Source organism: Podarcis liolepis, assembly GCF_965112155.1.
Source record: "Podarcis liolepis genome assembly, chromosome: 5".
NCBI classification, from domain to species: Eukaryota; Metazoa; Chordata; class Lepidosauria; order Squamata; family Lacertidae; genus Podarcis; species Podarcis liolepis.
The window spans coordinates 68,045,691-68,070,758 of NC_139556.1; the positions used below are offsets into that span (position 1 = coordinate 68,045,691).

The 25,068-nt window shown below is 44.5% G+C and overlaps 2 protein-coding genes and 1 long non-coding RNA gene across 11 annotated transcripts in view; all 3 read right to left on the minus strand.

The window, feature by feature from the left end:
* The window catches only part of SNED1 (sushi, nidogen and EGF like domains 1), a 74,596-nt gene extending 73,097 nt beyond the window's left edge, over positions 1 to 1,499 (minus strand). The window contains exon 1 of the mRNA XM_083506294.1: positions 994 to 1,499. Coding sequence (XP_083362420.1) covers positions 994 to 1,203 — 210 coding nt within the window. The 5' untranslated portion in view covers positions 1,204 to 1,499. The remainder of the gene's footprint in view (positions 1 to 993) is intronic.
* Positions 1,500 to 10,099: 8,600 nt separating this feature from the next.
* Positions 10,100 to 25,068, minus strand: part of LOC310708387 — an 87,630-nt gene continuing 72,661 nt past the window's right edge. The window contains exon 2 of the long non-coding RNA XR_014526984.1: positions 10,100 to 10,428. This is a non-coding gene — a long non-coding RNA (uncharacterized lncRNA). The remainder of the gene's footprint in view (positions 10,429 to 25,068) is intronic.
* The window catches only part of CROCC2 (ciliary rootlet coiled-coil, rootletin family member 2), an 83,129-nt gene continuing 68,988 nt past the window's right edge, over positions 10,928 to 25,068 (minus strand). For 7 of the 9 annotated variants that reach the window (XM_083506273.1, XM_083506280.1, XM_083506276.1 and 4 more), the window contains 4 exons: positions 23,515 to 23,664; positions 13,905 to 14,036; positions 13,258 to 13,437; positions 10,928 to 12,087 (listed from right to left, as the gene is read on the minus strand). In XM_083506273.1, the coding sequence (XP_083362399.1) occupies positions 12,004 to 12,087; positions 13,258 to 13,437; positions 13,905 to 14,036; positions 23,515 to 23,664 (546 nt within the window). In that variant the 3' untranslated portion in view covers positions 10,928 to 12,003. The remainder of the gene's footprint in view (positions 12,088 to 13,257; positions 13,438 to 13,904; positions 14,037 to 23,514; positions 23,665 to 25,068) is intronic. The other 2 variants (XM_083506277.1, XM_083506274.1) reach the window with 1 other exon arrangement.

Consider the following 25,068-nt stretch of genomic DNA (forward strand, 5'->3'; position numbering starts at 1 on the left):
ACTTAGCCTATTTATATATGTTTTGATGGGCTATTTCGAGTACATATCCGCAGAATGGCAGCAAACACATTCTAACAGGTGTGCAGAAACCCCAATTCTTCACGTGGCAGATGTTTCTTATCAATAGTTTGCAGAAATCAGATTCAAAGTGGCTACCATGCCACCTGTGGTCCCCCATGAGCTCCAGAAAGTAGATACTGTATGGGGAACATATAACCCTTCAGATGTTGTTGCGACTCAAGCTCCCATCAGCCCCAGACAGCTTGGGCAATGGTCAGGGGTGGCGAGATGTGTGGTCCCTCATCCCTGACATAGGCTACTGAATATGTGTATCGAACAGAATCCATGTGAACATAGACTAAGAAACCAAGTTTTCCAAAATAACCCACTACCTTTACCTGGCTTCAGTACAAGGCAGGGGTTTTGCACCACACTCATCCCTAGGAATGAGAAAGCCAGTGAAAGATCCCCGTTTGCCTTTGGCCCAGTTCAGATGCTATAAGCTTTAAAGCAGAGCTGGCTAACCTGAGGCACTCCTCCAGGCATCCTCGCGCTGCTGCTTCAACTCCTAGCCTATGGCCAGTAGTCCCAACAACACCTGAAGCGCCACGGATTAGCCAAGCCTGCTTTAGGGTCTCCGGCTGCAGCCCGGAGCGCTTATTCCCAGGGAGAGAGAGAGAGAGAGATTCACCCAACTTCCGTAGGACCTGCTTCAGCGAAAGCACGCCTGGCGTGGCATTGCAAAGCTCAACGCAGAGCATCCCGGTCGGTGGAAGCAAGCGCGCTCTGTGGAGAAAAGCCTCTCACGTCGTGAGCCCGGTAGGGTTTCCCTCCCCGCCCCAGTCTCCCTTTTATTACGAGGACCAAGTATGCTGGGTGAGGTATTTCTGAGCGGCCCTCAGGCACAGAGCATTCCGGGGTAACTACTCCGCGGTAGGCAACCTCGGGGCTGAGGGGGGGAAAGGGGGTTTCTCTCTCAGGCAGACTACTCACGTAGAGCGCCATGTGAGCCGCGCCGAAGAAGGGGAACTTCACGGCGATGGGCCGGAGCCCCGAGCCGCCGTCGTCCTGCTGCGGGGTGGCCGTGTCCCCCTGCGCCGGCCCGAAGGGGTAGAAGTCAGCCAGGGGCACGGCGCCCTTCGCCCGCAGCCGGAGCCAGCTGCCGAGCGCCAGCAGCACCACCCAGCCGGACAGGCCCCGCATTTCCCCGGCGGGCGCCGAAGGACGGGCGGGCAGAGCCGAGCTGAGGCGACGGGGTTGGCACGGAGGCGCACACGGGGCGCTGAGGCGAGGAAGGGAGGGAGCGCGTAGATGGCGCGGGCCGGGAGGGAGGAAGGGAGACCGTGGCGCCAAAGGGACAAGGAGCTGCCTCTGGCTCGGCTGCGGCAGGGCAGCGCCGGCTCCCGGGACGCGAGAAGGGCTCTGCTCGGGACGGCGGCTGCTGCAGCTGCTGAGCGACCCGCGCGCACACTGAGCCTCTCTGTGCAGCGTCGAGGGAGGGGACAGCGGCTCATTCACACAGCTCGGAGGTATACATATTCATACCCTGGGCAGCCAATTAGGACGCGACCTGGAGGAGGCGGCCGCCGAGGTTAGGGGCGGGGTTAGAAGGATCGCGTCTTCTCTTAAAGCGCTAAGGGCAGCTGGCCGGCGAAAGCGCGGCGCTACAGCTCGGGGTAGCGCGTGGCAGGCGAGCGGAGGAGCCGCGGGCGCGTCCAAGCTGCGGTTCTCAGCGCGCTCGGTAGGGAGTTAGGACCTCAGTGTGCGGGGAAGCACTGGGACCGCCAGGGGGTCAGAGGTCCGTCCGGGGCCCCTCGCTCCGCAGGATGAGCTGAAAGGCCCCAAGCGCAGCATCGCCAACTCTGAAGTGGGCAAATAACTCATTGCCATGTGAAGTCGAGCTCCGGCGAGACTAGTAAAGCCAGCGTCTTAAAATTACCCAGCTGCCTGCATGCATTGGGTGATGGAGTTACTTCTGAGTAAGCACGCAAAGGATCGGTTTGCAAGCCACGTCACCCCCCCCCTTTTCCGAGTTAAGGATGAAGTCCTAAGTCCACTTATTTGGGAGTAAGCCCCATTCAATGGTATTTACTTGTGAGTGGTTAGGATTGCCACCCACTCCGGGCCATCGCCTCAGTCCCAGTTATGTGCTGGCCTGAGAGGATTCACAGAGTGCTCTGGGTCTAGACAAAGATACCCTATTCCTAATTAGTATTCCTTTACGGGGCTGCGTCTGCATGCGAAGGAGTCCAGGCTTAGTTCCCCACCTGCAAATCTGCAGCCAGCCATTGTCACAACAGCTCCTTTTATTCCTAGCAGAGATTTGGGGTGTGAACACTGCAAAAGAGATCTGAGTGATTGCAGAACAACATTGAATTCAGAGTATCATAAAGTAATAGTGGTGTCCCTGCAAAAAATAAATAAACTTCCTTTCTTTCATCATTTCCTGCATCAGAAATGAATTGGACTAAATAATTCTAAGGTCCCTTGTCCCTTATCAATTTTATAGGTGCTTGGATGGGAGTCTTGTATTGCAAATGGGTCAATCTCATTTTTCTCTGTACATGAGCTGCCCACATTCTCCCCCCTCCACCAGTCACTTTTGGCAGAATGCCAAAATAGAGTTATTGACTGGCCTGAGTCACCTGAGCTGAATGGGATTTGGGCTTGAATCTCACGAGTCCTAGACCAGTGCTTCAGTTACTGCTTCCCCTATCTTGTGCCCTCTAGATGTTTTAGACTACAACTCCCATCAGCCACAGCCAGCAAGACCAAGCTTGACTTTATCCTCAACTCCCTTGGTAGCGTAATCTGAATGCTGCAATGAGGAATTGATGTTAGTTAAAACAATGCTTGTCAAGTGAGCTCAGGCCTGCTTGGGAGTGAAAAGGTTACAGAGATACAATCTAATTTTGGGAGCAGAACTAGGACATATTCTTACAAATTTACACCAGCTGCTTGTTGGAAGTGCTGCACGCTGAAACCTCTAAAGGCCTTTTTAGCAGAACAAATCTGGGAGAGCGCCAGAAAACAACAGCGATAGTATAACTTATGGCCAAATTCAGCAAATGTGCAAAGCAAAACTAGTAGCTGAGCTGAGCTTTGTAACTTTTAAATCTTCTGCCTCAGCACCTTTTGATGTGCAGGCATGTATGTGCATATGTGCACCTGCACATGAGCTCTGCCCCTCATGTCACCATGCATGCATACAAATTTGACAGACGTTATCAAGTAAGAAAATGGTAGGCAAACTTCCCTATGGAAAGCACATCTACAATTTGTGTGTGCCTCTGTGTATGTGCTTGATGTGGTTGATGGCAGTGAACACTTCCTCAACTTTTCTTGAGGAACTCTGATTTGTTCTTCTTTGTTCCTCTTCCCACATCCCTCCTGATGCCCTTTGTATACACTGAACTCGGTATGAGGGCGAATTGCCCATCACTGAAAGTTAAGTCTTCAATCTTATAATAAGATAAGTTTGGTTAATTGTGAAGAGGTCTAGCTTCACTCTGCCTCTGCCTGCTGATTTACCAGATTCATGGAAAAAGCAAATCAAAAGAATGATGCGCAGCTGGGGCTGTAGTGGTTTGTGACACCGAATTAAAACTGAGCACCTTCAAAGCAATTGGGTATTATTCAGCTATGTTTTATTCAGAGTAGAACCACCGAAATAAATGAATATGACTAAGTTTAAGTCCATTAATTTCAGTGTGTCTGCTTTGAGTAAAACTCAATACCACCCTTTAGCAATTTCCTGATGGGAACCATTGATTAATTACAAATATAGTCTAGCTTCTCTGTCTCACCAGCAAATTCAACTTTCTGTCTTTCTTCTGCATATTCTTATTGAAAATTACTATAAAACATTCCCAGACTAATTAATACTGGTAGTAAAACCAATCAAAATCACAAATGAAGTCCTCTGAGTCCAAACAGGATTCACCCTCCTTTGGACAAAGGGATAGGAATAATGCTTAAGGCTATATTCTTATACCCACTTACCTAGGAGTATAAGTCCCATTGAACTCAGTGGGGTTTACTCATGATTAAGCATGCATACAATTGCATTGTTACTCAGTACTCTCATTCCAAAGAGATGCAAATAAACCAATAAAATGGCCCTTATTTTTTATGTAATAGTAATTATTGATTAAACTTATTAGTTGCCAGTTACCTCAAACATCTCCAGCATTTAAAGCATAGATATAAATACATTATACAATGACGAGAAAGAAGAAGAAAAAAATCATATAAAACCTAAGCACTCTTTAATACAATATGCAACCCTTGCCAATAGCCATAGGAAGCTTTGGCAGCACACTGGCAATAAAACAGAATCAGCTCAGCCTATTAAAGGCCTGGGAAAAAAGACAAGTCTTTACTTGGCCCCAAAGACACCAGGCAGACATCACTGGGCAGTCACAGGGCAAAAAAAAGGCTCTCTCTGTTGTCACCCACCTCCTAGCCTACCTGGAGAAGAACCTGGAGAAGGGCCTCAGATAAAGATCTAAAGGCCCAGTAGGTTCATATTGGGAGAGGGGGTACCAGAAGATATTCTGAATATGACATTTCTGACTCAGGGCTGCATTCCATCTGTTTTGAATACTCCTATACTTCACTCTCCAGAGTGAATTTTGAACCTTTCCAGAGTTTGTATGATGAGGTAGGTAAAACATACCTCTCTTCTATGCCTGACATTTCCGTCACCTGAAATGTCACTGAACTAAATACAGTTGCAAAGTCAGGGTATGCAGTATTTTAACAGTAAATACCACATTGCAGTTTTGTGGTGCTAAAAATATTATTGAGAAATTATTTGTAGCAATGCAACATCTTCAGTTACATGTCATGCTCAAGTAGCCCTTTGTCTTGGTTTAGGAAGAATGCAACATTTATCTTAAGCAAATCATTTTATCTAGCAGGCTCAAGTTACTGTTGCAAAGGCAGCACAAAACACCCTCACAGAGCTATGAAAGCCCCATGACATTTTCAATTATAATACAAATAAATTTAAATACAAGTTCAGTTTAGATCTCAAACAGAGCAGTGATTTTCTGTTTAATGCTTCCCACTTAATGATTATGAAAATGTAGACTGCAGAGTATAAGGTAAACAAATACTTTGAAATTGCTGCTGTGGATTTATGATGCTACGACAGAACTGGCACATCAGGATCTTATAAAAAAACTAGAGTTCAGGACTCCACTATACTCGCAATAGTCTCATTTTTTTATTTATACCCATTTCTACATATGTGTACAAACCTGAGAAAGCCTACCTAATTCAAATAAAAGATATAAAAGTATTCACAAGATTTGGGCCTTTCTTATAAATAACCACTTTCCCCCTAACGATTTAATTTATTACATTTATATACAGTACTGTCTTTCTTCCATGGAACACAGAGTTATCCAGAGAGGGTCGCTCAGCAGTCTATTATCTAAGCCAAACCTGCTTAGATTTGATAACATACGGTTACTGCATCATTTATGCACCTTCAAACTATATCCTGGAAATTGTGGATAGGGACACCCTGACCATGAAACTGGAAGAATAAGATCTAGAGGGAGTCCCAAAGATGGGCTTGATCCCTAAGCTATGTACAGAAATTCTGCATTTTTAAAAGTTCTCTGCTATTACATCAAAAGCAGCAGGGAGTGAGGGTTGCACATGGATGTTGCCCTCATGTTGCCAGTGAATGTTGGCAGCAGAGACAGCTATTCAGTTATGAAAACTTCTTGCCCATCAGAGTTTGGAGTTAAGCTGAAGGAAAGCAAATGGCTTGTTTGCTTGTTTCCACTTCAACTAGGGGCCTAAAACAATAGGAGTCTTGAGGGCCATTCAGAAAAGGCTTTGCACACTGTTTATGGCCCACAAGCCAGTGGTTCTCCACCCTGTCTTAAAGCCTGCCATGAAATTAGCCTGAGAAGCCCTGGACAATTGCAAAGTGCAGCCTCCTCTTTATGGAAGGTATTTATGTTTAAAAAGCTTTTGGGGTCAAATAAGGGGACGTGGAAATCCACTTGCAAGATTCCCAGTCAGGAATGGCTGAGAAGATCCAGCTGATGAAATTTGATGGGAGAATTGTAAGTAGTAGGCTAAGGACCAAGAGGGTTTGTCTAACCTGGAGCCTACTAACAAAGTGAACATGAAAAGATAGAGAACTGGAAGTGCAGGAGGAAATGCAAAGATTGGCAACCCAAGTTTTGGGCAACCAAGCCAGAAAAAATCAACTGCAGCCTGGATGCCGCGAGTGAAGAACATATAGCCCCTTTTGCCCATGCACACCCTATGAAGGGCTTAAGAGTCTACATCCCTACAGTGGGAATGATCCCATAGGCAAAACACACTGGGAGCCCTATCTGTCTTAGGCTGAGATCATTGCTGGTTGAATCGTAATACAAATCTGTCATGAAACAGGTGTGGGCAGGGAGGCAATATCAGGCCCAAGGCCTCCAACCTCGTTGTCTGGCCCTCAGGACTCTTCCTCAGTCCACACACCCCTGCTGGCCCTGCTTGGCAGCTGCCTTAAGTAATTTTTGCCTGGCTGGAAGATGTCCTTGAACTCTGATAATGCTTCTTGCTCCCCTGGATGGTGGCTAGAGAGGGGCATGGATGTAGAAATAAGCTTATTGCATAAAGCTAAAAATTGAATTCATGGATCCCCACACTTTGCAACTGGCCCATGAGAAAGTTGCCTAGAGGATATAACCCTTGGGGTGAAAAAGGCCCCCTACCCTTGACACAGAAATAGTGTTTTGCAATGCAGAGATGGCCTTCATCTTTGGACCAAGGAGTGTAAGCCAAGAGCAGCTTCTCAGATATTCCCTGCTAGTTGGGTTGCCCATCTTTCTGTGGAAGGTCTCAGGGGAAGTGTCCCAGCCAGCTGGAGGCGCTCTCCTTTTTCCTTGTTGACAGCGGTGCTGGAACCAGGCTTGCACCTACTTTTTGGCAATTTGCACATAGGGAGGCAGTTCCATCTCACGGAAGTAGGATCAAAGCACCTCCATATGCAGAGGGAAGAGCTTTGGCTGTGGACACATTTTACATGCACAAATTCTTTTCCTTATTAGTAATTTGGAAACTAGTTAACTGAAGCCATGTACCCACTTTCAGACATATGGTGCCGTTAACATGAACATTAAAAGGCAAGTCCTGGTGTTCCCTTTTGTGGCTTCATTCCCCTGGGAAAATGGTCGTACAAGCAGTGAGTGAGGTCACCACATTTCCCATGAATATATCTCCCAGTATACTGCTGTGGCATCACATGGCTGTTCCATCTGTTTAAAAAGCACTGAATGGTTTAAACTGGATCCTCAAATAAGGGTGCCTGCTTCTCTCTGAACCACAGCTGAGTCCATAGATGCCATCCAAATATGTGAATATTCCTGTGAAAGCAGTCTCCTATTCAACCCCATTTTTACACGGAGAAATATTTGGGCATTTTTACCACCATCACAAAACCCCTGATTAGTATCCACTAATGCAGTTTTCTGCTTGGGGGGCGAGGGTGGGAGTCTCAAAAATAATTGGAAAGGTTACATGAGAACTAGCCACAAGAACAGTGTACAGAGCCTTTAAATACATGCTTTGTTTCCACAAAGTGAACTAATCTCTAATACTAATCCCTTTAGTTATCTAGCATTCCTCCCCATTCTTGTCTTATGTACTTCTGTTCTTTCCTCCATTCCTCATTATTGCAAACCGCATTCCAGCTGCCCAGGTCCATAGTTCTCACAATCTAGAGCCGGCCCTGCCATTAGGCAGAGTGAGGCAACTGCCTCAGCTGGCAGCTGCAGAGAGAAAGAACTGGCATCTCCTTGGCTGTTGCGCCTATGCCCCCATCACCAGCAGCCTTTGCCTACTTTGGAGGGCACAGCTGTGTATGCCTCACAGTCTGTCTTGAGGCCATGATCTAGCCAGCTGACAGATAATATGAGGGATGCTACCCCACCACAAGTGTTGAAGTAAGAGTCAACTCTCAATCAGGTCAGCTTCTGTATGTGGAATGGGGAGTCGGTGCCATCTTGTTCTTTGCCCCAGGAAGCAAAATCTCATGGGATGCCTTTGGTTACTCAAGCTGGTTACCCTACTAAGGAAGCAGAGAAAGATGCTTGGTGGCTCACCCTCAATCACAACACAAACTTTTGCTGTGGGTTGGGCTTTCAGATGGAATGAGGGGATCTGTGTAGATTGATAACCACAACAAGCACTCTGTGAGGTGAGTGAGGCTGAGAGACTTCACAGAAGTGTGACTAGCCCAAGGTCACCCAGCAGCTGCATGTGGAGGAGCAGGGACACGAACCCGGTTCACCAGATTACGAGTCCACCGCTCTTAACCACTACACCGCACTGGCATTTTGCCTCCTCCCAATATCCCCACCTTCCACCCCAGCTGGCATGAGCTGCAGGGTGCACGTACAGCAGTGGCTCTGCTGCTCCAGTAAAAGCCCTGCTGTTCCCTGGGCAGAGTTTGGAATGGAACTGGATACAATTCAATCGTATTAGCCTTAGCTAGGTTTTGCAGGATTTGTGGCCAGTACATTTAAATTAGTCCCATTGGCTTTTAGGAGGACTTACTTTAATGCACTACATTCAAGGCTTCGGTTTCTCAGCTTCAGTGCTACTAGCCTGAGCTCTAAATTCTTCTGCAAAGCTTGTGATCCCGGGGGGGGGGGGGGGAGGGGGAGAGAGAAGTGGCAGAACAAAGCTGACATGTTTAATCCCTTTGCATTCTTCTTTTCTTAAGACCACACCATTGCAACTGCTATTATACTTTGAGTATCTGTAGCAAAAAGTGGTCCTACACATAGTGGTTTGTTGGTAGCTGCAACCGAGGTTTAGCTTCCAACATTCTGAAGATAAAACTCTTTCCCACTGGGAACATGCTTTGAAACTGTGATTGTATTCAATAAAAAGGCAATAGAAATATCCGCCGTAGTAATTATTGCAAGGTCCGTTTCAATGCTGAACTGAGGCCAAGGAACAGATTCCTGTGTAAGAACTGAAACTGAGCAGAAAAGAACAGCAGGGCTCAGAAGGAACAGCAGCAGATTAGCTAAATTCCCCCATGGAAAGTTTCCCTCACTGAAGACTGATTGTGCCAGCAATGGATAGACGTTTTCTGGGATTCCCAGCTCTGTGCCTATGGATAACTCAAAACCTGGTGGTGGAAACTGGGCAGCCTTCAACTTCTCCTAATACATATGGCAACAAAGACTGGCATGCCATCCCCTTTGCTATCTGGCACTTAATGGTCCAGGCCAGCGTTCCCAAACTTCTTTTTTTCATAGACCACTTGCAAACTGCTGGACTCCAGTGGACTCCTTCATGAACTCCCAGCACCATTGTCAGAACCAGTGACATATTATGGAAGTCAAGGGCCCCGAGCCAGGTGACTGAGCGGTGTCCCTTTAACTGGCAAAGTTTTAGGGAAAGATCAATGGACTGCACAAGTAGCATATCATGACAATCATGGGGCCCAGGGTAATGCCTTGTTAGCTGCTCAGTAAATTTGGCCCTGATCAGAATGGCCTCAATCTCTGCTCAGAAAAAAATTTAAACAAATGCAGGACCACGTGCAGATATTCTGATTGTTCTGCAACCTCTCTGTGGATTACATGAAAGGGCCAATGGCCTGTGGACCACAATTTGACATATTATGCTTGAGGTATCGAAAGGTTGAAAAGTCATCTGACATTGTTAGTCACTCAATATAAGGCTTGTGGCAGTTCAACTAAATTAATCCTAATTTACATGCATTAAACAGCACTTTTTGGGTGCGTGTGTGTGTTTCCCAGCAGAAGTGAACAGAATCGTGGTTTGACACCAGCTCAGGATCAGAACTAGTCCTAAGGAACGAGCACCTTCCTTCAGAAGTTCAGCCCAAATAATTTACTGCAACTAGGGATGGAAGGATCTGTCAATGTTGGTTCTTTCAGTTACTAATTTTCCCCATCTTAAATTCAGTTTTCCACATTTCTGCAGTGATTTGTGATTTTTGTTGTTTAAGGAAACCTCATAAAAATTCACCAGCATTTTAGTAGAATTTCTCCCAAGAAATGATTAATAGGCACATTTTTGAAAACAATGTTATGCATTTTTGTACGCTATTCTTTATGAAGCTATTAATTTTTTGTACACTTCCCCCCAAATATATGCATTTTTTGTAAACACTGGTAGGTTGAAGAAAGAAGATTCTGACGAAACATTAGGAAGAACTTTCTGACAGTAAGAGGTGTTTGACAGTGGAACGGATTCCCTTGGGAGGTTGTAGAATCTCCCTCACTGGAGTTTTTTAAGCAGAGGTTGGATGGCTATCTATCTGTCTTGGATGCTTTAGTTGAGATTCCTGCGTTGGGTTTGGACTAGATGACTTGGGGTCCTTTCCTACTCTATGATAAGAAGGAGGACAATTATTTTATACAGCTTTCAGAAGAGCAGCCATGTTAGTCTGTTGCAACAGAAAACAGCAAGTATTTTATCCAGTGGTATCTCTCTGATGGCAGAAAGCTCTTTAATGCAGAGGAGGCTTCTGTCAGTAGAAGGGGGGGGGGTAGGAGGTAAGAAGGCAATTTTCACATATAGTCCTTCTGCCCTGCTGTGACTCCCCAATCCTCTCCAGTTGAGGAACCCTTGAAAAGAATGTGAGAGATGGTGTGTGGGGAGCTGTAGCGGATGGGCTTAATCTTATGGCCCCTGAAAGACTAACAGATTAATTGTAGCCTATGTTTTTCTGAATTACAGTCCACTGGAGTTGGCATGAAAGCTTATGCTGCAGTAAATCTGTTACTCTTAAAAGGTGCCACAAAACTCTTTTGTTGTTGTTTAAAACGGTAAGTTTCAGGGCTACATGACAAATATTAAATAAGCCAGTACAGAATGTGCAGTATTTATATATTAGCACAGTGGAAATTGCTCTCCTCGGTTTCTTTAGGAAGTGGTTCTTTATTTTTAATAATTTGCAGTACCACATTTGGAAAAACAAACATTCACGAGGAAAAAATGTGGAACAATGCTAACAGGTGACACTCGCAGCAGCTCCAAGATGGTTCCCTGTCATCACCAAGGAAACCAAAGTTTGATTCCTAAAGGGATTTCCTTGGAGCCTGTCAGCCGGCAGAGTGGGTGGAATGTTGAATGTTAACACTCTGACATGTCTTGGGGCCAGCAAGTCATAAGATGGCTTGGCTTTGAGCTAATCTCAGCCACCTGCCACCATGAAAATGGCTTGATGTTCATAGACACAGCAAAGGATTTGATCAATCCCTGGGTGTGGTTCACACTCTGCTTCAAAACTTCTCTTTATAGCACAGTGTGATCTGGATGGCAGCAGAAATACCTGCCTCCTTCATTTGCAGAAGGGCATGTGATAGATGGATCTGTGACACCATTGGCAGACAGCCACCACCACCATGGATACCACTGACTAAACAGGTATGGCTACAGTACGAGGCACCAGGAAGGACTTGACAGCAACTTTCAAACCCTGAGGGAGAATAAAATAACCTGGTCAGTGATGGAAATGCAGAGGTATTTCAATAATAAATGCTCCAATCTGGGCTGTGGAATTTTCCAATTTGTACAGCCTGAATATAAAACCTTACGGGGATCACACAGGGATACTCTACCCAGAAAACCAAACAACAGAGAATGCCCTCGTCAAATGTCCTAAATTAATTAGTTAAGCATCAGTGCCCTGGGTTTCAAGCATCTTAGAGAGAACAGCTGCCCCCACAGCAGGGTTTCCTCTTGGCTGCAGGCTGCCTAGTCATTTGCTGTCTTGACTGTGCCTTCCAAGTCTTCAGGGTATTTGCTCCCTGGGTGGGGGAGACATTACTTCCTAGCACTGTTAGTCTGGGAGCTCTGGTTTCTCAGACCATGAATCAGATGAGCACCCTTATGCAGGAGATTGCAATGCTTGAGCTGCAAGGATTCTGCTGAAGGTTGGTTCTGTGTTTGGTTGTCTGGGATCATTGTCTGGGAACAATGTTCATTTCTGAATCATTTCACAGTGTGAGGTTTCTGGCTCATGTAGGCTTGTCGTCTTCTCACTTCTTGATCCAGCTGCTCTTTCAGAGCATTCACCTGGGGAAACACATGTCGACAAATAGGGCTACATTCATATAAACCACTATTCTGTTCTACTATTTAAACCACTATTCTTCTCTCTGGCTCACGCTGTCTGGGCACCATGGCAAACTGCTTATGGTGTCCAGAGCTTTTGGTGCTGCCTAGAGAGATAGCAGAAGCCTGTTCACCTCTGTTCACTTGCTGGCCTTCTCTTTCTGGGTGCTATGAAGCTATCATAAAGCTAGTATAAACATGTAGTTTTGACCTCAAGAGAAGAAAAGTTCATACTCATATTCTTTTTCTTAGGGCTGCAGCATGGCTGAGAAAAATATCCACAATTATTATTACCAAGGATTATTAAATTGAAGCAGGAGAAGAGTCTGGTGCTCTTATTGTCCTCATGATGAGAAGGCCTTGTGTTGAACAGTAGATTAAATCGGATCTCTCCCCACCTCCCCCACTTCTCTTGCAGTCCTACTTAACCTCCCTCCTCTAGCTGTGATGCTGTCAGGTCTGAAGGGCTAGTTTACACACTGTATGGCAGCAAATGTGTTTTGATATCATTTACACAGTCCATCAATCCCAACCTCTCAGGCACTTGCACAAGGCAGGTAGCTGAACACACGTTTGTCAAGTTGATTCCTTCATAACTTAGAAAAGCAGTGTGTGAAATAGCTCCATAACGGTACCCCTTATATGGTTTAGGGGTTAAGCAACCAGCTAGCTTCTCTTTCTCCAGGGCAGAGAAAGCAATACACCACTGCATCATATCCCAGATTCACAAGCAGTATAAGCTGTCGGTACAAGAAAGCCATGGAGCTGTTTAGTCCTCACAGGTTAGCTTGTGCTCTATGGATGTTGGTCGTTCAACACTAGAAATTACCTCTTGGACTCTAGTGCATTCTGCGCTAGAGAGCCAGGAAGCATTTGGGAGGAGGAATCCATAAACAATGGTGCATTCTTCTCTTTCCTCAGTGTCCTCACCCTTTTGACTTCAAAAATGCCCATACTCCCAGTTCTTCCCTCTACTTCCAACCATCAGCCCAGTTCTCATCTCAAAACTCCAATCATTACATATTTTGCAAAACCCTTTTGATTTGCACAATAAATTCTGGTCACAGAACCTGGGCATCACTGGGGAATTTGGATATGAACAGAAATATCCAGTCTAGTTCTCCACTCTACCTGCTCCTCCAAGCTCTTCACTCTCTGCCGGTGAGTTCTCTCTCGTGACTCCAGCTTACGTTCGGACTGGAGCTGTGCACTGTGAAGCCTCTCTGTTTCCAACTCCATGTCTAGCTGATGACGGGATGTTAGAGCCATCAGTTGTTGAGCATGTGTTCGTTCCAGCTCGGCAATCTTGGCCTAGAATGAGCACACAAATTGGGCCCAGCTCATGAGGTTGTGATCCTGATACCCACTGAATACTTTTGCTCTAGTCAAATGATCCCCTGGAGCTTTTGGTCTGTTTCCTCTCATTGCAAGACTAGGAAGAAAGGGCCCATACAAGGAGACCAAAATAATTGGCCCTTTAAGGACCAGTCCAGTACAGAAGTAGATGCTGGAACATGCTCTCGGGCCTATGGTCCCAGTGCATTTTAAGCTCAGGTGGAAGAACCTGCTCAGCTGCCTTCCTCTCCCCAGCCCGTTAGTCTCCACAATATGTGTAACCTTTCACTAGGTAGCACCCACAGCACCCACTCTCTTTCATGTTTTTCATATCACCCTGCTCAGCCTCAGCATGTGCCTTCTCACGCCTCATGTCCCTTCAGACCAGATCCTTTCATGTCCTCCTGCCTTCCCCCTTCCAGGTTCAGTAAGTTCTTGCTGACCTGCAGGTGTTCGTTTTGCCTCAGGGTATCCTCCAATTCCTGTTGCAGGCTGTTCAGGGACCGGTCCAGTTGTTCCCTCATGTGACTCAACCTAAATGTGTCATCTTCCTTCCTGAATTTCTCATGCTCTGCCTGCAGAGGAGACACCACAATCCCTTATCCAGTACCTGGCACAGCTCAGATACTGCCATTACATGCTTTTTTTCTCCCCACACCTGGGGGAAATCTGGGGGAAATCCTGACAAGTTTGAAGGTGCTAAAGTTTGTGAAGAAGAGGGCAACCATTAAAATTCCATGAAGAGACTGGGATCTAATTAAGTGCCACAATACTTATTCAGTTCGGCACTTGCAAAAAACAGTGCAGTTAGCTCCAGATCAGACACAACTGCAGAATCATGTTTTGTTTTCTCTTTCTTTCTAAAATTAGTCCCCAATACACAACACCATGATTTTGTCCTGTGAGCTTAAAAGTCGCACTTGACGCTGCAAATTTGGTGTTAATGTGGAGAGTGCTGGGCAGTCATCTCCAGATAAAACTAATTATAGTCAAGGAAGAATGACTTCCTAGGAAAATGTCAAAAGAACAGCCAGAAATGAGAAAGGATGAGGACGAGGGAGAACTTAATGAAAATCAAAAGTGATTCTTAGAAAGTGACTCCAAGGAACCATGCTGGAGGTCACGCCGAGGCAACTAAGTGGAGAAGATGCCTTTACCAACTTCTTTAGGAATTGGGGGGGGGGGGCTGTGAAGTGGCTATTCTGGACTGTAGGGTTAAAAAAGGGAGAAAGAGAATAAGGCCGGCCTTATATATTTTGCTGCCCGAGGCAAAGGACAAGATGGCCATCCTGCTTTATGTACAGAAGCCGAGTGGGCTGACAGTTGAATCTTACTTCAGTATTAGTGATGGATCACGGCAGAGCGTTTTGTCCTCCACCATGTCACTTCTCCCAGCATCTGCTGCCTGAGGTGCCCACATCACTGTGAATAATGGCCAGGCCAGGCCAGGCCAGGAAGAGTCATTGTCAGAAAGATTAAAGGAGGACACATTCAGTCTGTAGTCCTGTGAAAACCTTCCTGCCACATGAATGCAAGGAAATTTGCCTCTTGCATGAGTAAACATGCCTATCTGTGGGCATGAATGGGATGGGTAACTGGATACAGGTATGATGGAAGAGATGATCTACTGAAGTGAACAGGCAAGATGCCAGAATGATTAATAATTCAAGTTTGGTGAAGGAAAGCAGCACAAAAAAGAAACATCCTATGCAAAGATAGAGATGCTGGCGGTACATGGAGAAGAAAGGATACATTAGCCTTTTACAACCCCACTCATTGCCCCTGCCTGCTTGTTTGAGACTACAGCTCCAACAATGCCTGACCATACTGGCTGGGGCTGAAGGGAACAGTGGTCCCTTCATCCTCTTAACCCCATGGAAGTGGCCCATATAAATCCCAAAGTTATTATATACAAAAGAAATGTAGTATGGGGGAGAAATCTGATTCAGTTCACACTTAAAGCTGTGTTTATCAGATTCACACCTTTTGAAACTGTATGAGAACCAAAACACAACCATCCTCCAAAATTTGCACTTATCCGAATTTTGTGATGCAGGTATCCCACGGGGAAAAAAAAGATTGTGAAAATGCACATACAGTGGAACCTCGGTTTTCGAGCATCTCGGAAGCCGAACAATTTGGAACCCGAACACCGAAAACCCGGAAGTAATTGCTTCCATTTTCGAAAGTGCCTTGGAAGTCAAATGGTCTTCTGGAACAGATTAGGTTCGAAAACCAAGGACCCACTGTATTAGGAAAAACTGCTTCCAAAAGAAGACAACCACACTAAAATTTTCATGTGGATTTTACAAAGAAAATTCACGATTCCTTGCAGAAATGTTGAAAACAAAATTTAAGACGGGAAAAATGTGAAACTGAGGGAACCAAACTTGATGGATCCTTCCATCCCTTATCAGGGGACCTGTTTTCCTCTATGAAATGTTGGGAGGCTACAGCATTTTATGAAAGAAAGCAGAAACACGTGAACATCGGGTTTAAGCCCACATCCTTGTACTTCTTCAAGGATGATGACAGAGCTGTCTAGTGTGAAACATTACAATTGCTGGGTCAGGCAAAGCATCCATATATACCAACATTCTGTCTCCAACAGAATACTGCAAAACTCACAAGCGACCCTCAATAGAGAGTCTTCCATTGTCTGTGGGCTTGCTGTAGCACCTGTTAATCAGAGATACTTTGTGGCGGAATCGCGTGGATGGATTTACAGCTGTCATGGTCCATAGAAACTGCCAGAACCATCCTGCATGAATTTGCCTAATTGTTTTAAAAACCACCTAAGCTAAACATTATGCTGAAGGCTCATGAAACATAGATTTTGACTGTGGATGCTATCCAAAAGTTTAACACAAATGGCGGAAGGTAACACCAAATGTCAGTTATACTTCTTTGCCAGCTTCTAGGTTCTTTCTTTCTTTCTTCCTTCTTCTTCCTCTTCTTCTTCTTCTTCTTCTTCTTCTTCTTCTTCTTCTTCGGCGATCACTTGTAGCCGAGTAAGATTGTCTTCCATAAACACAGTTTTAGCAATGAGTCCGTAAGTGACCGTGGAGGCCAATTCTGGATGTACACATCCTTCCACAGTGGGGACATTGGTTTCCAGGCAGAAGTTGATCATGGTGTGGATTTGCCAAGCGTGTCTTCCTCTTAGTACGTTTCTCCCTTGCGCCCTTAGTTTGAGTGTCTTTACATGCTAGCTGGCCTTAAGTAAACCACCGCTGGATCTGAAGGTGCCACACCTTCCTTTTTAAAAAATATGGGTTAAGGAAAAGCATGGCAAATCCAGCCTGCCCCACCTACCCTCCTACTCCACCATATTTCTTTAGCTGTCTAGCCATCTCGGATAGAATTGAGATCCAGCTCCAAAAAGAGCAAACTATAATGCCAGAAGAAGCAAGGCTCCTCTATGGGGAGGGGAAAGAGAGGGGCAGAATTGAATCGAGGGTGGGGAGAGGCATTGTGCTGTGTAGAGGGGGGAAAGATTCCCAATAACTGTTGGGGTGATGGGATACTCTGTTCCTTTAAAACTCCATGCAAAACGTACCAGAAGAAAACATTAAATGGGGGGGGGGGGAGGTTGGAGAGAGAGAGAGAGAGAAGCAAAATCCAGAATAAATAAACGGCCACATCCGGATTTCCCCTCTGGAGACATCAATAAAGAGTTTTATGAGCTTGATATGAATTACCCTCCCTGGCCATTTACAGCTGATCTTCTGGAACTCATTAACTAGCTTCTCCCCTTCCTCCAACCCAGGGAAAGGGGTTGTGCATGGGGGAATTCAGGGGCACGGCACACAAGGCTATTTTATGCTTGCAGAGATAAATGCTTGTAATGCTGTTTTGCCATAACAGAAAAACATCATATTCGTCACCCTCTTCGTTTCTACAGCTAGAAAAATCCATTAAAGATGAACAATAAATAACTTCAAGAAAATGCCAAGCCTGGCCCTTCCTAACACTTGGGCCTGGCAAGGACATGCTTTAACCCTTCCTAGGGAAGATGACATCTGCTGGAGATGGCACATCCCCATTAGCCGAGGCATTGCAGTACAATTTTAATACAGACCATACACATATCCAGGGGTTATATAATAAGCTACAGATATCTGGAATGGTCAACAATGTAGTATAGTATCTCACAGCTGGTGGATCAAAATATTAACTTGAATAAGCAATACAGTGGAACCTCGGATTGTGGACGTAGTCTGTGACGGAGGCACGACTGCAACCCGCAGTGTTCGCATCCTGAAGTGCCACATCTGCACAGGCGCCGGTGCTATTTGGCACTTCTGCACATGCACAAAGCGTGATTTAACGCCTCTGCACATGCATGAGTGGCAAAACCTGGAAGTAACCTGTTCCAGTACTTCCGGGTTTCCTGCGGTCCGCAACCTGAAAACATGTAACCTGAAGTGTTCGTAACATGGGGTATGACTGTACCTTGGATATCTTTTTTCTTTTTATCCTTACACTATTTTAAGAATAGCAGTAAGGCATACTCATTGTATTTTATTATGGGCATATAAAGTACTAGAAAATTGGGTTTCCAATAAAGAAAATGAAAAAGAAAGAAAAGACAGGAAAGCAGTTCAGGATGAGGAATTGGGCAAATAAACAAATGCACTTGCAAACATGAAACTTTATACCACACAGAAGGCACTTTTGGTGCTGAAAGATAAAAACTTGCCCAAAGTCACACAACATAGTTGCAGCTGACACAGATTTTAAATCCAAGCCCACAGGATCACAGCTCAACCCTCTGTTCTAGTGGACCACACTGGCTCTAACATTAAATAACAATAAGTCAAAGCAGTGCCCAGGACATCATCCCGCAGGAGGAATTAGACAATTAGATGTTGTGCTATGGCAGGGATGTCCGTTCGATCCCGGATCCCGATGGATCGCCCCCCCCCTCAAAAAGCTCATCAACTTTGGTCAATCCAATGGGTAGATCGCTGCCAGTGTTTTTATAGTGGGAGTAGATCTCAGTCTCTTGGGAGTTGGACATGCCTGTGCTATGGCAATTGTTCCATCAGAACAAGCACTTCACAGGAACAATCTTCCCTCTCCTTACCCTGTGTGCTGTTCTGGAGGTTCTTGTTATTTATATCTGGCCTGTGAGTCACTGACGGATGGCAGCACCTGGTGCTCAGCAGTTATGAATGGATAACGTAATGCAAGACTAACAGAGATGCGGACAACTTCATGTTACAGCAAAGTGGAAGGGTGTATTTCAGAGATAAGCTTTAAACAAAGGAAAACCTCATTGGTGGTATCCATTATTTGGAAATGTGGAAACCACTGGGTATTTTGGAGACTGAACAAAACAAGTTGCCTCTCTCCCCTCTTGTGTGATAAAAATATACAATTAAAGAACCAAGCATCTGCCATCCTTACATTTCCCTTTGTGCTGCGTAATCTCCACTGAAAATCACCCCAAACTCCTGTTTGCCTCACGAGGTGAATAACAGTTTTGAGGAGAGCAATTTTCATCTTGACTACAGTGCAGGAAGGGTTAAACACCCATAGTCCCGATTCTCCCTACCCTTATAGCCGCTATTTAAATAGCAATAATCCAGGCACTTTTAATATATTCACACATGGAGCATACTGACTACTTTAGTCCTTAGGGGCTACAAAGTCCTTAGGGGCTACAGTTTCAGGGGTGGGTGAATTATCCACTGAGTAAGTTGGTCTGCAAGTTGGTCTACAACTGGAGGCAGAGGTCTGCAAATAGAGTAGAGCTGCTGAAAAGAAACCAGATTTAGGTACCAAGGCAAAGTTTGTAGCCTAAAGTCTAACTGCATATTCAGGAAATGAGAAAGGATGTTTTTGAGTCCCCCCCCCCTCCTGCAAACTCTGGATACTCACAGAGCTTTACCATGGTATGGTATTCCCCACCCAAACCCTCCTCTAATCTTTCAAATGCAGTATAGACAACCGTGTCACAGAAATTTGGTATTTCACAGTACAACTCAGTATCAAAAGTGTATCTAAAATGGAAGGATTTCTGGCACTATCATGTTAGGCTAAGCTTTAATGACATGGCTTCTTAAAACAGGCAAATGCACCTCAAAATGGGGAGTTGCCTAGGAGGCAGCCCTGAATATTTCTTGCTGTTCCCATTCACTTCAGATTACAACTGGAGGCAGCAGTCTATACATTCCAGTTGTATCAAGCTGGTTGGGAACTGAAGCAAGCCCTCTCCCTGCTAAAAATGCAGCAGAGAGTGCAAGTTTGTTGACAGAGTAGGGAGAAGGGACAAAGATGTGGAAACTTCTACATATAGATTTTTTTTGGGGGTGGGGGGTTAGAAGGGACAAAGGTTGACTTGACGAGGCTTACATGAACTTTAGGAGAAGGATCTGCCACATGGTTTGGATTTTGTTTCTCCATCACTACAGCTAATTAGGCTGATCCAAGAGTGCCCCTGCTGATACCAAACACATGTGTGACAAATTCTTTCTGTGAACTTGAACCAGCTCCTTGGAGCTGAGTGTTGTTGGTTGCTTCTCTGAAGAGGAGAGGAAAGCAGGTAGCCTGAGGAAGTGCATGCATAAATGTGCGCTTGTGAGAGCTGAGATTTTACTTTAATGAAGAGTTCCGAATGCATTGTTTGGACTGCATTCAAAGAATCTGAGAGCAGTAATTTTGTCTGTACTGGGAAGTCATTGGACAGGGGCCACGAAACAAAAGTTATACCCAACAAACACTCTCTCCCCACTTGCAGAAAGTGACTGAAGTTTTGTGCCTGAAGGGACAGAAAGGGACTGAGCAAGGTTCTCTTTTCATCTCTACATTTTTCAAAACAGCCACGTGAAAGGTCCATACCCTGTAGTGTGAACCACTGAATAGCGCATGTATTTACACATATAGCCTAAAGGCAAATTAATGGAAGTTTATTACTGATATCTATCCTTTGAAACCTAAAGATGCAGAGTGCCATAAGCTACAAACATGCCTTCTTGTGAAGGGATATAACTAGGTCAGAATAAGCATTGTGTTTTTTAAATTTCTCATGTTTCTTCACTATTATTCTATACTAAAGTTAATATAAAATGCATATGAATTAGGTAAAGCATACATAATGCTATTTGTTTATATTACACTATTACATTACACTACACTACATTATATTACACAAGAGTAGACAAATGCAGGAGTCAATCCTGCTCACAGCCACTCTACTAACACTTGGTACTGAAGTTTCATCCACTCAGCCATGTAAGAAAAATGTAAAATATAGTAAATAAAAGCCAGACTCAAGGATAAAAAACAAGGGAGAAGAAAAACAGGCAATCCCCCCCCTCTCTCTCTAATAAGGGCATCATCATGACAATTTGTAGCTATCTCCAAAAGCATTTCCCCATTTATCCTTGTATTACCAAGTGCAAAAGGAGACACCATATACATTGCAGAAAGGTCAGTCTCTGGCAACAAATAATGTATTTTTCCCGGGTTGGTTTCAGAGTGTAATCCCAATAAAAGAGGAAACTTAAGTAGAAGGACAAAATAAGACTGAATGTGGAACATCTTCTATCCCAGCAGCTACTTTTAAGAAAAGTCTAATATCTGTCAATAATCATGGCCAACAGCACAGATAGCTGTAAGGCAGGCAAAGGGAACATTTAGCCCACAGGTAAGATTAGGCTCACCAGGCTGTTTTCCCCTAGTCTTGTCCACGTGCCCCATACCTGAGATCACACCTTAGTATTATATAGCAGAATTGACAAATAATGATCACTTTCAACCCTGCTACTAAACTTATGAACCTCAGATTAAAAAAAAAGAAAATGACAACATGAGGCCCTCACTAGCACCTCAACTGGAGTAAAAGGCATGGGTTCCTAAAATTATTTAATACCACGAAGACAATACAGTTGATGAAAGGATAAAAGTTCAAGAAGTTTCAGGCCAGAATTCATCATGCAATGTTCTATCTAAGAAAAAGGCTTGCCTTACTAGTAGTAGAGTGTTTTCTGCTCATCCACATAGGCCAGAGCCAATTTGTGACTTAAAAATCTTCACATAGTACAAATTTAGCTTTAAGAAACTGAAATTCAAGATGCATCAACAATCATTCATACAAAGCAGAGTATCCATCTGCTTACCCTGAAACAAAGGTAGTTGAAAATTTTGCTGATAAATACTATTCAACGTTTGAATGTTAACATCTAGGTAAAGTGAAACGGAAGTAACTAAGCGTCCAATAGCCTCCCTTTCAAATGTGTTTTAACCAAAGGAATAATATATGAATAATATCCCTGTAGTGAAGGAGGATTTGACTCTAGGGACTATCCTTTTGCCAGCACAGAATATCAAATGGGGGTGGGGGGGGGAGAAGGAATAATAAAAGCCAAATAATATAATTCGTTACTCTAGCCCACAAGGTTCCAGGAGAGAAACTTTAAATGTCAGTCCAAAGCAATTATTTTATCAAGGACCCCTTAAGCATTTTCAAATACACTTCTGTCACTAGATGGAAAAGGCTGAACAAGAATCGGGGAATTGTTAGAACATTTTAAAAAGGGTGTTCAACCTTCTTTGTGTGCCTCCCATCTTCTGATGATTAGAGGTTGCTAGTTAACTGCATAAAATTATATTTTTTTGCAGGGAGAAGATTTATTGCGAAGATTTTGACCAAGCTGGCTGAGGTTCTATTGAAGTAGATACCAATACATCATCCATGAAACACTTCCTGGAGTTACCAAGGAAGGAAATTGTTCTCCTCCTATTTTTAGAAATCTGTATCTTAACAAATCCAATTCTGTCACGATTGCTCTAGAATAGGAAGGGAATTAAAATAAGTAATTAGATTTGCATCAAAAGTGTCTCCAATAGACTCCTTCAGCTCAGAATCTCTTAACTAAAGTTTCATTTTAGCTAAACAAGTCCTGGGTTTCAGGCCCCATGGGAGGTGCATAATGCTCTTAGAATCTGCTTTGGGGTTCCAGCCTTAACCTATTGCTAGAGCTCAGATGATGTCAGGGGCTGGACTGAGGAGGAATGGTGAGGGCCTTCTCCTGAACCTTCCCGAGAACAGGACAGTATAGATTTAGAACAGTGGTTTGCAGAAGGGCATAGTTGAGAGGCTGCAGAGGGCAGAAGCTGGGAAATATTGGGAGAGGAACAGCAGGAAGAAGAAGCACCAGGGGAGAGACAGCTGACAGACTCAGTGTCCTTGGAAAGCATTCCTGACCATCCCCCTCCCAGGACTAGGCATGCATTGCAGGTAGTAGAACAGAGAGCTCAGAGGCAGAAAGCTCAGATTAGCCGACGCAGGAGTGACATAGAATAGGGATGATGTAGGTGGGTGGGACTTTACTTGGAGCACCGCCATTATTTAGGGAAGGCTGCATTCCTTTGTCACTCTCTGTGAATTATTGAATCAATTGCTTGGTAATAATTTTTATCGTTTCTGTTTCTTGGCTGCCACAGAAGAAGGCAGTTGATAATATTCCTGAATGCTCAGGTGGGTATAATTCCCTTCTTCAACAAAACTGTGCACTTGAAAGATGAGATGGAACAAGCGGTTCTGCAAAGGTGAGTAACAATATTTTAGCCTGCGATCAGCAGCGAGGAACCTTCACTACCCTGGCCAAATTAGGTTCCAATTTGGCCTGTGAGGCCACTTCCCCCAAACCAAAGCCACCTGTCTCACAACTGTTGTCAGATGCAACATCAGGTGTGAAGCAATTGGAAATGCAGCTGCCAAGAAACAATTGTGAGCCTTAATGTCAGTGCTGATCTGCTGACAACAAGCCTGTAGAAGTCCCAGTGGGCTTCCTGGAAGTACCAAACAGTGGACCAGCACTGACCAGAAAACTGGCTTGGATTAGCTGTGCTATGGAATTCCTAAATTTGCATGGGGTTAGAAAAGGAAGCTTTGTCGCTCATCACCAGTGAAAGCATGGGCACTCTCCAATAGATGCTTGTGAGATGTGGCCTGCTGCAATCCATATAATCACAAGTGTGAGATAGCTACATCCACAAGACCACTGTCTCTTGCTTCATCCTTCTCTCCTCATCATTACTCACTTCTTGGAGATGTTCCAACTGCCCTTCCAGGTTTCTGCATCGCAGCTCCATCTCACCCAGCTGATCTTGCAGCAAATGTACTGTATCCGTCAAGCTATGGTTCTGCCTCTTGCTCTCTGACAATGCATGCCGCATCGAGTCCAAGCGATCCTGAAACAGGGGGAAAAGAAATCCATTGAAACAGAATGGGCCTATTAAAGATTGGAAACTCCTTATAGACTTTTCATGTGAAAAAGAAAATGAACTTATGATATCTGGGTTTGAGGACTGAAGAAAACAGTGGTTTATAGAAAATGGAATTCTTAGATGTTACCTTGGAGTGATTGTTTTAAACAATTTTCTATATGTAGCTGACAGACGAAGAATTGGAAGTTCTCTCTTTTTTCTTTTAGCTTCCTTTCCTCTTTTCATTTTTTGTGTTTTTATTTAGATTAGTGGTTTATCTTTCATTAAAAAAGTATTGGATATTTGATATTAATCTCTGAATATTTCCTTTCAAACTTTAATATAATCTACTGGGGGAAAGAAAGAAACAGAATAGGCCAAAACCACTTGGTTGAATTGATATGTACTGTTTGTGGTGAGATTTATTGGTCAAATACCATTTTTTGTGATTCATACATACACAGCCAAATCATCATGCTGCTTCTAGTCTCTTGTCAGTTCAAGCCAGCAGAAAGGAACTAGTTGTCGTGCTGGAAAGTGTTTTTACTCTCTGTATGGACATCCCTTCAGAAAAGAATAAGGAACTCAAGACGCTGCCTTATATCAAGTCAGACCATTGGACCATCCAGCTCAGTGCTGCCTGTACAAACTGGCAGCTGCTCTCCATTCTTTCAGGCAGGGCTTTCTCTCAGTCTCACACAGAAGTTTCAGGGACATTATGCATGAGAAGCATGTCATCTATCACTGAGCTATGGCCCATCCAGATTTTACTTTCTTGGGCTCCGTGATCACTGCAGAAGGTGACAGCAGCCACAAAATTAAAAGATGCCTGCTTCTTGGGAGAAAAGCAATGACAAACCTAGACAGCATCTTAAAAAGTAGAGACATCACCTTGCCAACAAAGGTCTGTATAGTAAAAGCTATGGTTTTCCCAGTAGTGATGTATGGAAGTGAGAGCTGGACCATCAAGAAGGCTGATCGCCGAAGAATTGATGCTTTTGAATTATGGTGCTGGAGGAGAATCTTGAGAGTCCCATGGACTGCAAGAAGATCAAACCTATCCATTCTTAAGGAAATCAGCCCTGAGTGCTCACAGGAAGGACGGATCGTGAAGTTGAGGCTCCAATACTTTGGCCACCTCATGAGAAGAGAAGACTCCCTGGAAAAGACCCTGATGTTGGGAAAGATGGAGGGCACAAGGAGAAGTGGACGACAGAGGACGAGATGGTTGGACAGTGTTCTCGAAGCTACCAGCATGAGTTTGACCAAACTGCGGGAGGCAGTGGAAGACAGAAGTGCCTGGCGTGCTCTGGTCCATGGGGTCACGAAGAGTCGGACACGACTAAACGACTAAACAACAACAAGATTGCTAAGTGTTGGTTTAATCAT